This window comes from Aotus nancymaae, unplaced genomic scaffold, assembly GCF_030222135.1.
Source record: "Aotus nancymaae isolate 86718 unplaced genomic scaffold, 86718_ANA_hifiasm-v0.15.2.pri h1tg000053l, whole genome shotgun sequence".
In the NCBI taxonomy this organism is placed as follows: Eukaryota; Metazoa; Chordata; class Mammalia; order Primates; family Aotidae; genus Aotus; species Aotus nancymaae.
The window spans coordinates 9,989,170-10,003,082 of record NW_026988467.1 but is presented as its reverse complement, the minus strand read 5'-3'; the positions used below and the strand labels follow the sequence as shown (position 1 = coordinate 10,003,082).

At 43.4% G+C, this 13,913-nt stretch overlaps 1 protein-coding gene across 1 annotated transcript in view; it reads left to right on the top strand.

Annotated features, from left to right (window-relative positions):
- The window catches only part of LOC135269490 (putative neuroblastoma breakpoint family member 8), a 34,879-nt gene that overhangs the window by 5,913 nt on the left and 15,053 nt on the right, over positions 1 to 13,913 (top strand). The window contains exons 5-10 of the mRNA XM_064363695.1: positions 5,135 to 5,245; positions 8,054 to 8,159; positions 10,115 to 10,324; positions 11,486 to 11,590; positions 12,157 to 12,366; positions 13,561 to 13,665. Of these exons, the coding sequence (XP_064219765.1) occupies positions 8,129 to 8,159; positions 10,115 to 10,324; positions 11,486 to 11,590; positions 12,157 to 12,366; positions 13,561 to 13,665 (661 nt within the window). The 5' untranslated portion in view covers positions 5,135 to 5,245; positions 8,054 to 8,128. The remainder of the gene's footprint in view (positions 1 to 5,134; positions 5,246 to 8,053; positions 8,160 to 10,114; positions 10,325 to 11,485; positions 11,591 to 12,156; positions 12,367 to 13,560; positions 13,666 to 13,913) is intronic.

The window sequence follows — 13,913 nt, the reverse complement described above, 5'->3', positions numbered from 1 at the left end:
TTATGTGGCAAGGCTATGTTGAGCTTTGTAAAAAAAAAAAAAACAAAACCTACCTAACTGGTTTCCAAAGTGACTAGCATTTTGCATCTCCACTAGCAGTGAATGAGAGTTCCCGTTGCTCTGCATCTTTGACAGCCTTTGGTATTGTCACTTGTTTGGATTTGAATCTTCCTATTAGGTGTATGTTATAGTGTAGTGGCATCTCATTGGTTTAATATGCAATTTCCTAGTGACACATGGTTTTGAGCATCTTTTTCATATGCTTATTTGCCATCCATGTATCTTTCTGGTGAAGCATCCAGATCTTCTGCCCCTTTTAAAATTGGGTTGTTTGCTTTAATATTATTGAGTTTTAAGAGTCCTTTATATATTTTGGACACCAGTCTTTCATCAGATCTGTATTTAGCCGATATTTTTTTCCCAGTTTATCACTTGTTTATTCATTTTCTTAACGATGTCTTTCACAGAGCAGAAGTTTTTAATTTTAAAGAAGTTCAACTTACCAATTTTTCTTTCCTGGATTGTGTTTTTGACAGTGTGTCTGAGAAGTCATCACTAAACCCGGGTCACCCAGATGTTCCCCTATGTTATCTTCTAGGAGTCTTACAGTTTTGCACCTTACATTGAAGTTTAAGATCCATTTTGTGAAAGGTGTAAAATCTGTGCCTAGATTTATTTATTTTTCACATGTGGATATCTAGTCATTCTAGCACCATTTGTTGAAAAGACTATCCTTTCCCTGTTCAATTGCCTTTGCGCCTTTCTCAAAGATCAGTTGAGTGTTTATGTAGGTGTATTTCTGAGCTCTGTATTCTTTTCTAGTGAACTATTTGTCTGTTTTTTTGTTTCTTCACCAGTTTCCATACTGTTTGGTTACTGTAGCTTTATAATTAGTGCTGAAGTCGGCAGTGTGAGTTCTGTGGGGATTTTTCTGATCTTTACTATGAGAACCTGGTTGGGCTCCAGGTGGTAAAACTTTAGAAAAGTGTGAGATCCCCCCAATTCTGGGCCCCAAGGAGTTTTTAATGCTCAAGCCAGGCCACCCTCAGCTTCTAGTAATCTGTCAGTACCATTTAAGTGTTCCTCCCAGTTGCTGGCTTCAGCAGCTTCTGTTCTCTGTATTTGCCTGTCTTTCTTGTTTTCAGCATGGCAATTTGCCCTGTGACCTCTCCTCTAGGCCCTCTAATAAGGTTTGATAATGTTCAGTTTGTTCAGCTATTTTCTTGTTGTGAGGACAAGTGGTGACCTCCTGGCTCCTTGCAAGTTGGAGTAGAAACCAGAAATTTCATTTAACAAGTTACTTGTAATAAAAGTCACTAATCGCAAATGTAGAATTGAATAACTTAAGTAGATATGTAGAATTTTGTATAGCCATCACCTCAGTCCCCTCTTAGAATACAGACTACATTTCTTACCTCCCCCAGATTCCCCAGAGCCTCTTTGCAGTCATTTTCCAATCCCTGGTCACCATGACGGAGCCTGAACAAAATTAAAATTTGGAAACCAGACAACATTATGTTTCATCTTTTATTAGATTGGAATTTTATATGATGGACTGTGTCTTACTCTTGTGGCAACCAGAGGAGATATTTTATTCTAAGGACTTTCTTAGGGGGAACTTAGTAGTAGTCCTGTTTATTGCTGTCCTTGAATTGGTTCATCTATGCTGGTGACAGATAGTTGCTATCAGACCTTGTCTGGTGAGCACAAGTGAAAGAGCTGAAAAAAAAAAAACCTTCTATTAGAAATGTAGATGATGAATTTGCAGATACTGTTTTGCGGAGTTAAGTTTGTTTTTGAGCCAGAGTTTCGCTCTTGTTGCGCGGGCTGGAGTGCAATGGTGTGATCTCGGCTCACTGCAACCTCTGCCTCCCGGGTTCAAGCAATTCTCCCACCTCAGCCTCCTGAGTAGCTGGGATTACAGGCATGAACCACCACGCCAAGCTAATTTTGTATTTTTTGTAGAGATGAGGTTTCTCCATGTTGGTCAGGCTAGTCTTTTTCTTTTGTTTTGTTTTTTGTTTTTTTTAATGAGAGAAAGAAAGAAAGAGAAAGAAAAAGGGAGAGAGAGAACTGGATTCTTGCTCTGTTGCCCGGGCTGGAATGCCATCTAAAAATAGGTATTAAAAACCTCTTTTATGCCGATAATTGTGCTTAACAACGGAGATAGGAAGGAATAAGGGAAGAAAATAACAAACACACAGCCAACCAATATTTCATTTAAGTCTGTGAAATGCTATGCAAATGCTGAAGAGTGATTTACTTTCAATTATGTAGTCACTTTCAAAATAGGTGTAATATGATACTGAGAAAAATGTATGTTCTGTGGACCTGGGGTGGAGAATCCTATAAATATTCACTAAGTTTACTTATTCCAGGTCTAAGTTCAAATCATAGATGTCCCTATGAATTTTCTATGTCATTGATCCATCGAATATTAACAATGTGGTGTCAAAATCTCCCGCTATTATTGTGCGGGAGTCCAGGTCTCTTTATAAGTCATTAAGAACTTGTCTTATGTATCTGGGTGCTCCTGTATTGGGTGCATATATATTTATAGTCATTAACTCTTATTGTTGCATTGATCCTTTTACCATTATGCAATATCCTTCTTTGTTTCTTTTAGTCTTTGTTACCATGAAAGTCTATTTTGTGAGAGACTAAAGTTACAACTCGTGTTTTTGTTTTTGTTTCTTTTTTCTCTCCATTTAATTGGTGAATCTTCCTCCATCCCTTTGTTTTGAGTCTTTGTATGTCGTTGCTTGTGAAATAGATCTGGATACAGCGTACCGACGGGTTTTGCCTTTTTATTCAATTTACCTGTCTGTGTCTTTGATTGGGGCATTTAATCCATTTAAATTTAGAATTAATATTAATATCTGTGAGTTCAATATTGTGATTTAATGCTAGCTGACTATTTTGTCCATTAGTTGATGTAAATTCTTCATTATAGAGATACTCTTTACGTTTTGGTAAGTTTTTGGGATGACTGATACTGGTTGTTCCTTTCTGTTTGTAGTGCTTCTTTCAGAAGCTCTTGTAAAGCAGGCCTGGTGGTGATGAAATCTCTGAGTGCTTGCTTGTTCGCGAAAAATTTTCTTTTTCCTTCGCTTATGAAGCTTAGTTTGGCGGCATATGAGATTCTGGGTTGAAAATTCTTTTCTTTGAGGATGTTGAATATTGACCCCCTCTCTTCTAGTTTGTAGGGTTTCTGGTGAGAGGTCTGCTGAGAGTCTGATAGGCTTCCCTTTATGGGTAATATGACCTTTCTCTCTAGCTGCCCTTAGAATTTTCTCCTTTATTTCAACCCTATTGAATCTAACGATTATGTGTCTTGGAGTTGCTCTACTTGAGGAATATCTTTGTGGTGTTCTCTGCATTAGCTGGAGTTGAGTATTGTCCTGCCTTACTAGATTAGGAAAGTTTTCCTGAATCAAATCCTGAAAAATATTTTCCAACTTGGATTCATTCTCTTCATGACATTCAGGTATGCCTATCAATCGTAAATTAGGTCTTTTCACATAGTCCCATATTTCTTGAAGACCTTGCTCATTCCTTTTTACTCTTTCTTCTCTAATCTTGTCTTCTCGTTTCATTTCATTAAGTTGGTCTTCGACCTCTGATATCCTTTCTTCTGCTTTATCAATTCGACTGTTAAAACCTGTGCATTCGCCGGGCACGGTGGCTCACGCCTGTAATCCCAGCACTTTGGGAGGCCGAGGCGGGTGGATCACGAGGTCAAGAGATCGAGACCATCCTGGTCAACATGGTGAAACCCCGTCTCTACTAAAAAAATACAAAACTTAGCTGGGCATGGTGGTGCGTGACTGTAATCCCAGCTACTTAGGAGGCTGAGGAAGGAGAATTGCCTGAACCCAGGAGGTGGAGGTTGCGGTTAGCCGAGATCGTGCCATAGCACTCCAGCCTGGGTAACAAGAGTGAAACTCCGTCTCAAAAAAAAAAAACAAAAAAAAACCCTGTGCATACTTCGTGAAGTTCTCGTATTGTGTTCTTCAGTTCCATTAATTCACTTATATTCCTCTCTGTCTATTCTCATTAACATTTTGTCAAACCTTTTTTCAAGGTTCTTAGTTTCTTTACATTGGGCTAGAACATGTTCTTTTAGCTCACTAAAGTTCCTTATTATCCACTTTCTGAAGCCTAAATCTGTTAATGGAACACACTCGTTCTCCCTCAGGCCTTGTTCTCTTGTTGATGAGGAACTGTGATCCCCTGTAGAAGGAGAGGCATTCCGATCTTGGGTATTCTCAGCCTTTTTATGCTGGTTTCTTCCCATCACTGTGAGTTCATCCACTTGTCGTCTTTGTAATTGCCTACTTTCAAATTAGGTCTCTGAGTGGACGTCCAACTTGTTGATTCCTAGTGCTGAAATCTGAGCAACCCACTGCGCTGGCCAAAACAGCGGCATAAAGATTCATGGTGCTTTTCTGCCCGGGAATCTCCGGTCTGGCTTCCCTCTTGAGTCCCTTCTTCAATCAGGTAAATGGGCGGCTCTGCCTTCCTGGAGCTCCAAACGTCAACCAAAAGGGGACCCAGTCCCGTTTACTTTTCATCAAGAACCGCCACACTGGGGCGCCGGCAAAACCGCCACGCTGGCCGCAAGAGTCACCCTGGCGACCCGTGGGGCTCCTCCGCTGGGAGTCTTCCGGTCCGTGGGTAACAAAAATTCGTCTGAAAGTGTGGCGTCCTCTCATTCTGTGCGCTTTCTCTGGGAACTACAATCCCGAGCTGCTAGTGATCAGTCATCTTGGATCCAGGTTAGTCTTGAACTCCCGACCTCAGGTGATCTGCCCGCCTCGTCCTCCCAAAGTGTTGGGATTACAGGCGCGTACCACCATGCTGGAGTGCTATGGTGCAATCTCAGCTCACTACAATTTCCACGTCTAGGGTTCAAGTGATTCTTGTGCCTCAGCCTTTCGAGTTGCTAGGATTACATGCCTGGCTAATTTTATATTTTTAGTAGAGACAGAGTTTCTCCATGTTGGTTAGGCTGGTCTCAAACTCCCATCCTCAGGTGATCCACCCGTTTTAGCCTCCCAAAGTGCTGGGATTACATGCGTGAGCCACCACACTTGGCTGGGAGTGAAGCATTTTACCATCTTTTTTCTTTCAGAAATTGGGTTGGTAACATTGAAGAGACACTTCTCACCTGCCTGAAATGCCCTTCATTATCTTCTTCAAGTTGCAAGGGCTCTAGAACAGTCCTTGTGATGCTCCCATAAAGGTAAGTATAATATTTTAGTGTAGTCCTTTGCTTTTTTTTCTTTTTTGTGCCTATAGGGATTAGCATACATGTATGTGAAAATATAGAAAGAGTACATATAGGCACCTGTAACTAGTTTTCTGTTGCTACCTTTTAACGCATTATAACAAGTTAGTTGTCTGAAACCCCAGAAATCAGGAATGATTGGGTTCTCTGATCAGGGTCTTAGGAGGCTGAAATCCAGTTATGGGCTGCCTGTGTTTTTCATCTAGAGCTCAAGCTACTCTTCCAAGTTCCCTACAGATGTATCGGCAGAATTCCTCTTCTTGTGGGTGGAGGACTGAGATCCCTTTTCAGTCCTCCTGGCTCTTAGCCAGGAGACACCCTGAATCCAGAGGCCACCTGCATTCTTTCTCACTTTCCCCATCTTCCAACCAACAACAGCCCATGGAATTCTTCTCCAGCTCCCATCCTCTCTCTGACTTTGTCTTCTCCTACCCACTAGAGAAATCTCTGACATTTAGGGAGTGATGTGATTCGATCCGGCCCACTCAGGAAAGCTCAGCCTTTGTATTAGTCTGTTCTTGCAGTGTTATAATTAATGACCTGGGTGATTTATAAAGAAAGAAGTTTAATCAGATCATGGTTCTGTGGGCTGTGCAGGCTTCTGCTTCTGTGGAGGCCTCAGGAAAGTCACAATCATGGTGGAAGTGGAAGCAGGCACGGTCTTCACATGGCTGGCAGGAGAGAGAGAGAGAAAGGGGAAGTGCTACATACTTTTAAACAACTAGATCTCATGGAAACTCTGTCATGTGATGGCACTTGGGGGATGGTGCTGAGCCATTAGAAACCATCCCCATGATCCAATAACCTCCCGCCAGGCCCCACCTCTAACACTCAGGATTATAATTCAACACGAGATTTGGGTGGAGGCACAGAGTCAAACCATATGACTCTTTAAAGTCACATGACCGCCACGTAACAACGTAATCACAGGAATGTCTCATCAGCCTAACAGGTTCCCGAGATGAAAGTCATATGACCGCCATGTAACAACGTAATCACAGGAATGTCTCATCAGCTTAACAGGTTCCAGAGCTAAGGGTACAGCATGTTTGGGGACCATTTTAGAAATTCCACCTATCATAGTTCAACTTCTGGTCCCCAGACATTCACGTTCCTCACAGATGCAAAATACCCTCTTACCTAAGGTTTCCAAGTTTCGTGTCATGAATGCATTAGTTCAAAGTGAAAAATGTCATGTAGCTCTAATCTGATCGAAAGTTTAAATTTAAATTATCTACACCAAGTGCAAATGAGACTTCTGAGGGTGTCCATTAAGTACAGATTCTTTTTTGTTTTTGTTTTTGAGAGCGAGTCTGGGTCTGTCACCCATGCTGGAGTGCAGTGGTGTGATCTTGGCTTACTGCAACTTCTGCCTCCTGGATTCAAGCGATTCTCTTGCCTCAGCCTCTTGAGTAGCTGAGATTACAGGCATGCACCACTGGATTCAGCTAATTGTTTTGTATTTGTAGTAGAAACGGGGTTTTGCCCTGTTGGCCAGGCTAGTCTGAAACTCCTGACCTCAGGGGATCTGTCCCCCTCAGCCTCCCAAAGTGCTAGGATTACAGGCATGAGTCAGCATGCCCGGCCAAAGTACAGATCCTTGATATAATTCCCTTACCTCTGTTGACCTGTGAAACTGAACAAACAGCTTATCTGTCCTCAGTGTGCAATGGTGGGACAGTCACAGAATAACAATTCTAGGGATTCTTGTTCAAAAAGAGGGAAAGTGGAGGGAACAAAGTCACTGATCCAAAAGCATTTTGAAGTGGTGCTGAGGAAAGTCCAGCAGGAATTTCTTGATCAGGCTCCTCATCCTGGAACTAACCCTCTGTGACAGGGGGCTTTGCCTCTGGGCTCTGCATTTTTTTCTATGATTCTGGAAAACATTTTCTTTTTCTTCTTCCCCCACTCTTTTGGTTCTTCCCCTTTCTCCTCATGGCAGCATCCTCCACTTAATCCTTGTTGCGTCATCCCCGGCGGAATTGGTCAGATATTGCCTGTGTCACGGTCCTGACCATCTCCACGAGGGGCTGTCCTTGTGAGCCCATGCTCCTCTTCACTGTCCTGACCTCTCACAGTCATGATTGCTTTCAGCTGCCCTGGCTGGTTTAGGAGAAAACCTAAGACTATGGAGTCCCAGAACCAATCTCTGCCCTCTCTATCTCCAAGAGAGGAAGAAAATAACAGGGATCTTCATGGAGAAATGACCCACGCGAGGGCCTGGACTCTCCAGCAGTTACAGCAGAAGAAAGTTTTTGAAGAAGAGTAGAGGAACTGAGAGCCCCGGCCAGGAAAGCAGGGTTGTGTGAAACGCTATTTGATCCTATGTGCTCCCTGCCCCAATCTAGCAGCTAGTGAATGACAGCTGACCAAGTATAAATGCCAGGACTATAGAACTGTGATAAAGGGTTTGTCCAAGGAAAGGGGCTTTTACTATTTTTGTTTTCACGGAGGAAATGGCTATTTTTCATCTAAAGTTTCTGAAAGGCAGCAGTGAGCTTCTGGAGGGTGAGTTACCTGCTCTGCACAGGGAGACTGAGTCCAAGGCTTGTGTGTGGGATCTGCTGCCACCAAGTGGTGAGGGAGGGAGCCTGGGAGAGTCAGTCTTTGTAGGCTTCAGGTTCCTCATCGGGAAGGTAGAGGCTTATTGTACCTCTCTGAGGTCCGTTCCTGCTCTGTTTTCTCTGAGTTTCTGAGGAATTGAGATGGTTTTCAATGCTGCCTGGGACCTTCAGCTGAGACCTGACTCTGTGTTTCCTGCAGGAGCCTGAGCTGAGTCTACACGCTGGAATCCGAGAGCTGAGGGAACAGGCGGAGAAAAGTCAGCAGGTTTAAGGGATGAGAATAATCCACAAAGGACAAGCCATTGGTAAATGAAAACCAAAGAAGGAGAGAATAAGGACAAACTGGGACAGAAGCCTCAGGGGAAATGGGCAATGCCTATGATCATTTAAATTCTCAAGGAACAGCATGAGCTGAGCAGTGTGGACTGAGAGAGAAACTTACTCCACAGGAGTCTCCTGCCTCTGGCCAGAGAGAGCCATAGGGTAGATCAGAGCTGGTTTATGGTGAGGGGCAGCTTCAACTCCAAGAGGGGGAGGATACCACCGTCAGCCCCCGCCCCAGACCCAGGAGCCTCGACCTCAGGGCTGCTGTAGCAGTGGATACTCTTGATGTCAGTGTGTGTAAGAGGGAATAACCGTGCTTGGAGAAGGGTGGAGATGTCCATTCTTACATCAAACAGCTCTGCCCTAGGTCAGGTGCCAGAGTAAGTGTCCCATGATTGTATACGAAGCAGTGATACTTATACTATTCTTCTGCAGCTTCAGTTGAGGGAAGTTTCTCAGAAACATTTATTGAGTACTTAATTTTCTTTTTTTTTTTTTTGAGACGGAGTTTCGCTCCCATTGCACCCTCACCTCAGGCAAGCCTGCAGCCAAACATAGGAGACCTGGGCTACAGAACAGTCTCCCAAGTCCCAGGCTCACAAAACCTAGGTGGCGATGAAAGCTGAGAAAGTGAGGAGGTGGTTCAGGGGATCACTCTTCCCTCCTCGTTCCTCTCATCTCAAATTCACCTTCTGTTGCACAGCAACACGGAGGACCACCAACCACCCCTGACCATCACCTTGATCTTGCTGTGTTTGGTTAGGGGGATGCAACCACACATCAACGGTGTTAGACCAACTCAGAAAAATATCTGTCAAACAGTATTCCATAAGGACCGCTCATGGCCCTGTTATTTTCAACATATGGAAAAAACGAAAACAACAAAATCATATCAGGTTTACAGGACTTCCCAAGATAGATGGTCACACATGCTTGGAGATCTCTATAGAAATGATTTTGATGACTTGATACCTTGAAAAGAGCTCTTCTGGGACTAGAATGACATCCATAAGTGACAACAATGAGATGTAATGTTCAGTCACATTAAAAAACAAACCATCTCACATAGAGGAAGCTTTGGACCTAGGGACGTCACACTGGTCTTAAGTGTAATGAAAAGCCTCTTCTGCCACAAACATCAGCGTAGTGGTATCTGCCAGTAAGAAAAAATAAATCAGCGTAACCATGGGATGCAGCAAGAAGAATATTGTGCCAGGAAAGAAAACATTTTTTAAGAATGAATTACCCATTCACTTTCTAGTGGATACAGAAAAAACTGCAGAAGACTCAGGATATCATGGCAGTGTAATAGGTTGATATCTTAAACTTGTGGAAAAGCCTTCAATTCTGTTTTAACATATGAGAAGGTGGGGTGACTGACTTCATGACTAGCATTAAGAAAATATCACGTGTTGGGAAACTGTTTCTGCCTTGATGATTTTATACACACGAGATGAAAAATGAGGCACATGCTTACATTATATTGGGAATGAGATGGGACTGGCATTGTCACAAGGGTACACAAATACTGAGAGTGACTGATAGAGGAACGGTCCCCATCGGTTGTGACCTCAGGTGAGACCAGGAGGCCTGTGTTTTAGCAAAGCCTGGGCAGTTGGGATGAAGGGCTCGTAAGATTCCATGACACGCCCAGGTTCTAATTCAGTTATTGCAACAGCAGACTGTTACCTGGGACACTGGCCACTAGCTCCCACACTCTTGTGAGAGTCTGAGCTACAGGCAGTGCCTTCAGCTCTCAGCTCAAGCATTGTGAACCTTGTTTTTGCGGTTAAGGACCCTAAAGTGCTGTGAGGAGGGATCAAGTTTTTCTCAACAGTAAGTAAAGAATTTGAGTTACTGACATCCCCTAGTCCTGATTAAACCTATTTGATTTCCAGTTTTTAACCCATCATGTGTTTGGGTTTCTTCTCCCCAGTCCCTGGCTCTACCTGTGGTGCCCCAAACGTCAGCATGGTGCCATCCAGCAGGACGTGTTCCGGGAACACCACAGAGGCAAACTTTACAGACACCCTCGAAAATTCCTACTCCCATCAGGAAGAGACCAAACCGAATATCAGAGACAGCAAAAATAGACTTCTTATGACCCAGGTGGCCTACTTCCTGAACTACCAGCTGAAGACATACAGTAAGTTGTTTAGGTTTACCACCAGGAAAGTGATGAATGGTGTCCTGTCTTGTCTCGAGAAACTAACCTTTCTCTTCATCAAAATTAGTTTCATCCTTCCCATACTTGTAGAAAATAGCAATGGGTATTTTAACATTTAGTTGAAGATGGAAGACAGTGGTGAAAGTATTTAACAGCTTTTCCACGTCTGCAGTAAGGTGGGTGTGGGACTAGGGTTGAAATCCCAGGTATTGATTTCTGACACAGGCACAGAACCATCTGTTTTTTTCAGCAAAAGGCTAAATCGTGTTTACAGGAATCCTCTCTGTACCGTATAAGATCCTACAGACAAGTAGCATTTAGTCTGTTGGTCTAAATGTCTGAGGCTACTAAACTTCCGTTTGGTTCCGGTTTCTGCTGAGGCCCAGTAGGCAAAGCTGTGTTCTGGGGACACTGGGGGAAACACAGTGATAGCACACAGTACCCACTATGGGGAGCTTGAAGGGGACCCTGCTCCTACTAGAACCTGTGGTATCTGTAAGTGGCACCATCAAGAGCAGGGAGTACCCTGGTACTGGTGCCTCAACTCCTCATTAGCTGGCATCCCCGGTGGGCACCACCACACCAGGCTAATTTTTGTATATTTAGCAGAGGCGAGGTTTCACCCTGTTGGCCAGGCTGGTCTTGAACTCCTGAGGTCAAGTGATCTGCCCTCTCGGGCCTCCTAAAGTGCTCGGATTCCAGGCGTGAACAGATTCTTTTTTCAGTAAAGGTTATTAGAATTCCTCCGTTGGTCCAGTCTCTTATAAAAATTTCTCTCAGAATTCATTGACAATGATATACGATTGGATAAATCAGTATTGCAGCAACACTTCTGGAAAGTATTTAGGGCAATTTTTGAAGATTTTGGAGAAAAGGTTTTAATGTTTTGCATTGACTTAGGTCAGAGGATACGTGATTAAGATCTAGCAGATGAGGGAGATTTTGTCCCATGGATCTGAAAAGCAGGCTCATCTACTTCTAGGGCAACTTAGTCTAGGGCCCATTAGATCATTCTCATCACAATACCACATTCTTACATTGAGAAGATTTTAAGTCCTTGTGCTATGAGTGGACACTGATTTGGTCTTGTGTGAAGTATGATTTGCTTAATGTGACCTGCTCTTCTAAATTTGTTTACAGGAGATCGGAAAGATAACGATGAAGAACAGAAATGCAGAGACAGGAAAAATAAACTTCTTATGAGTCAACTGGGCTACTACCTGGGCTGCCGGCTGAAGACGGAAGGTAAGTTCATTAGGTTCACGGTCACGAAAGTGATGAACAATGTCCTGTCCTGTCTTGTCTATGAGAAACGATACATTCTCTTCTTCAAAGTTAATTTCATCCTTCCCATACTTCTAAGAAAATAGCAGTGGGTAATGTAACGTTTTGTTAAAGATGGAAGACAGAGGCCAAAGTATTTAGCAACTTTTCCATGCCTGCAGTAAGGCGCGTGTGGGCCTAGTGTTAATATCCCAGCTATTGATTACTGACACAGGCACAGAGCTAGCTGTTTTTCTCAGCAAGAGGCTAAATCATGTTTACAGGAATCCCCTCTAGCATATAAGATCCTGCAGAACTCAAAAGCAAGATAAAGGTAGAAGTGTTTATTTCCTGGTTTCAAGGGGACTGTGTAGCTAAGACAAGTTGACTTTAAGGAGATCAAGAGTGGAGATGAGAAGAGTAAAAGCGGGGAAACGACATCTTCAAATCAATAGGCAAGGCTGTCAGTGACATCCCTCAGTCCCGATTAAACCAATTTGACATAACCAGTTTCTAATCCATCATGTGTCTGGGTTTCTTCTCCCCAGTCCCTGGCTTTCTGTGTTCTGCCACAAACATCAGCAAGGTGGCGTCTGGCAGGCCTCCTTCCAGAAAAAACACAGAGGTGAACGTTCCGGAAGGCATTGAGAAATCCTGCTCCCGGCAGGAAGAAAACAAACCGAATTTCAGAGACAGCAAAAATAGGCTTCTTATGACCCAGGTGGCCTACTTCCTGAACTACCAGCTGAAGACATACAGTAAGTTGTATAGGTTGACCACCACAAAAGTGATGAATGATGTCCCGTGTTGTCTTGAGAAACCAACCAATTTCTTCATGAAAATTAATTTCATTCTTCCCCTACTTGCAGAAAATTGAAATGGTTATTTTAACATTTAGTTAAAGATGGAAGTCAGAGGCCAAAGTATTTAGCAACATTTCCACGTCTGCAGTAAGGTGGGTGTGGGACTGGGGTTACAATGCCAACTGTTGATTCCTGACTCAGGCACAGAACCACCTGTTTTTCTCAGCCAAAGGCTAAATCATGTTTACAGGAATCCTCTGTGTACTGTATAAGATTTTGCAGACAGGTAGCATCTAGTCTGTTGGGCATCTAGTCTGTTGGTCTGAATGTCTGAGGCTACTGAACTTCTACTCATTTCCAGTATCTGCTGAGGCCCAGTAGGCAAAGCTGTGTTCTGGGGACACTGGGGGAAACACGGTGATAGCACACAGTACCCACTGTGGGGAGCTTGAAGGGGACCCTGCTCCTACTAGAATCTGTGGTATCTGTAAGTGGCACCATCAAGAGCAGGGAGTACCCTGGTACTGGTGCCTCAACTCCTCATTAGCTGGCATCCCCGGTGGGCACCACCACACCTGGCTAATTTCTGTATATTTAGTAGAGGCGAGGTTTCGCCATGTTGGCCAGGCTGGTCTTGAACTCCTGAGGTCAAGTGATCTGCCCTCTCGGGCCTCCTAAAGTGCTCGGATTCCAGGCGTGAACCACCACGCCTGCTCCACAGATTCTTTTTTCAGTAAAGGTTGTTAGAATTCATCCGTCGGACCAGTCTTCTATATAAATTTCTCTCAGAATTCATTGACAATGATATACGATTGGATAAATCAGTATTGCAGCAACACTTCTGAAAAGTATTTAGGGCAAGTTTTGAAGATTTTGGGGAAAAAGTTTTAATGTTTTGCATTGACTTAGGTCAGAGGATACGTGATTAAGATCTAGCAGATGAGGGAGATTTTGTCCCATGGATCTGAAAAGCAGGCTCATCTACTTCTAGGGCAACTTAGTCTAGGGCCTGTTGGAACAATCCAGTCAGAATACCACATTCTTACACTGAGAATATTTTAAGTCCTTGTGCTATGAGTGGACACTGATTTGGTCTTGTGTGAAGTGTGATTTGCTTAATGTGACCTGCTCTTCTGAATTTGTCTGCAGGAGATCGGAAAGATAACGATGAAGAACAGAAATGCAGAGACAGGAAAAATAAACTTCTTATGAGTCAACTGGGCTACTACCTGGGCTGCCGGCTGAAGACGGAAGGTAAGTTCTTTAGGTTCACTGTCATGAAAGTGATGAACAATGTCCTGTCCTGTCTTACCTATGAGAAACGATACATTCTCTTCTTCCAAGTTAATTTCATCCTTCCCATACTTCTAGGAAAATAGCAATGCGTAATGTGACATTTTGTTAAAGATGGAAGACAGAGGCCAAAGTATTTAGCAACTTTTCCACGCCTGCAGTAAGGTGCGTGTGGGCCTATTGTTAATATCTCAGCTATTGATTCCTGA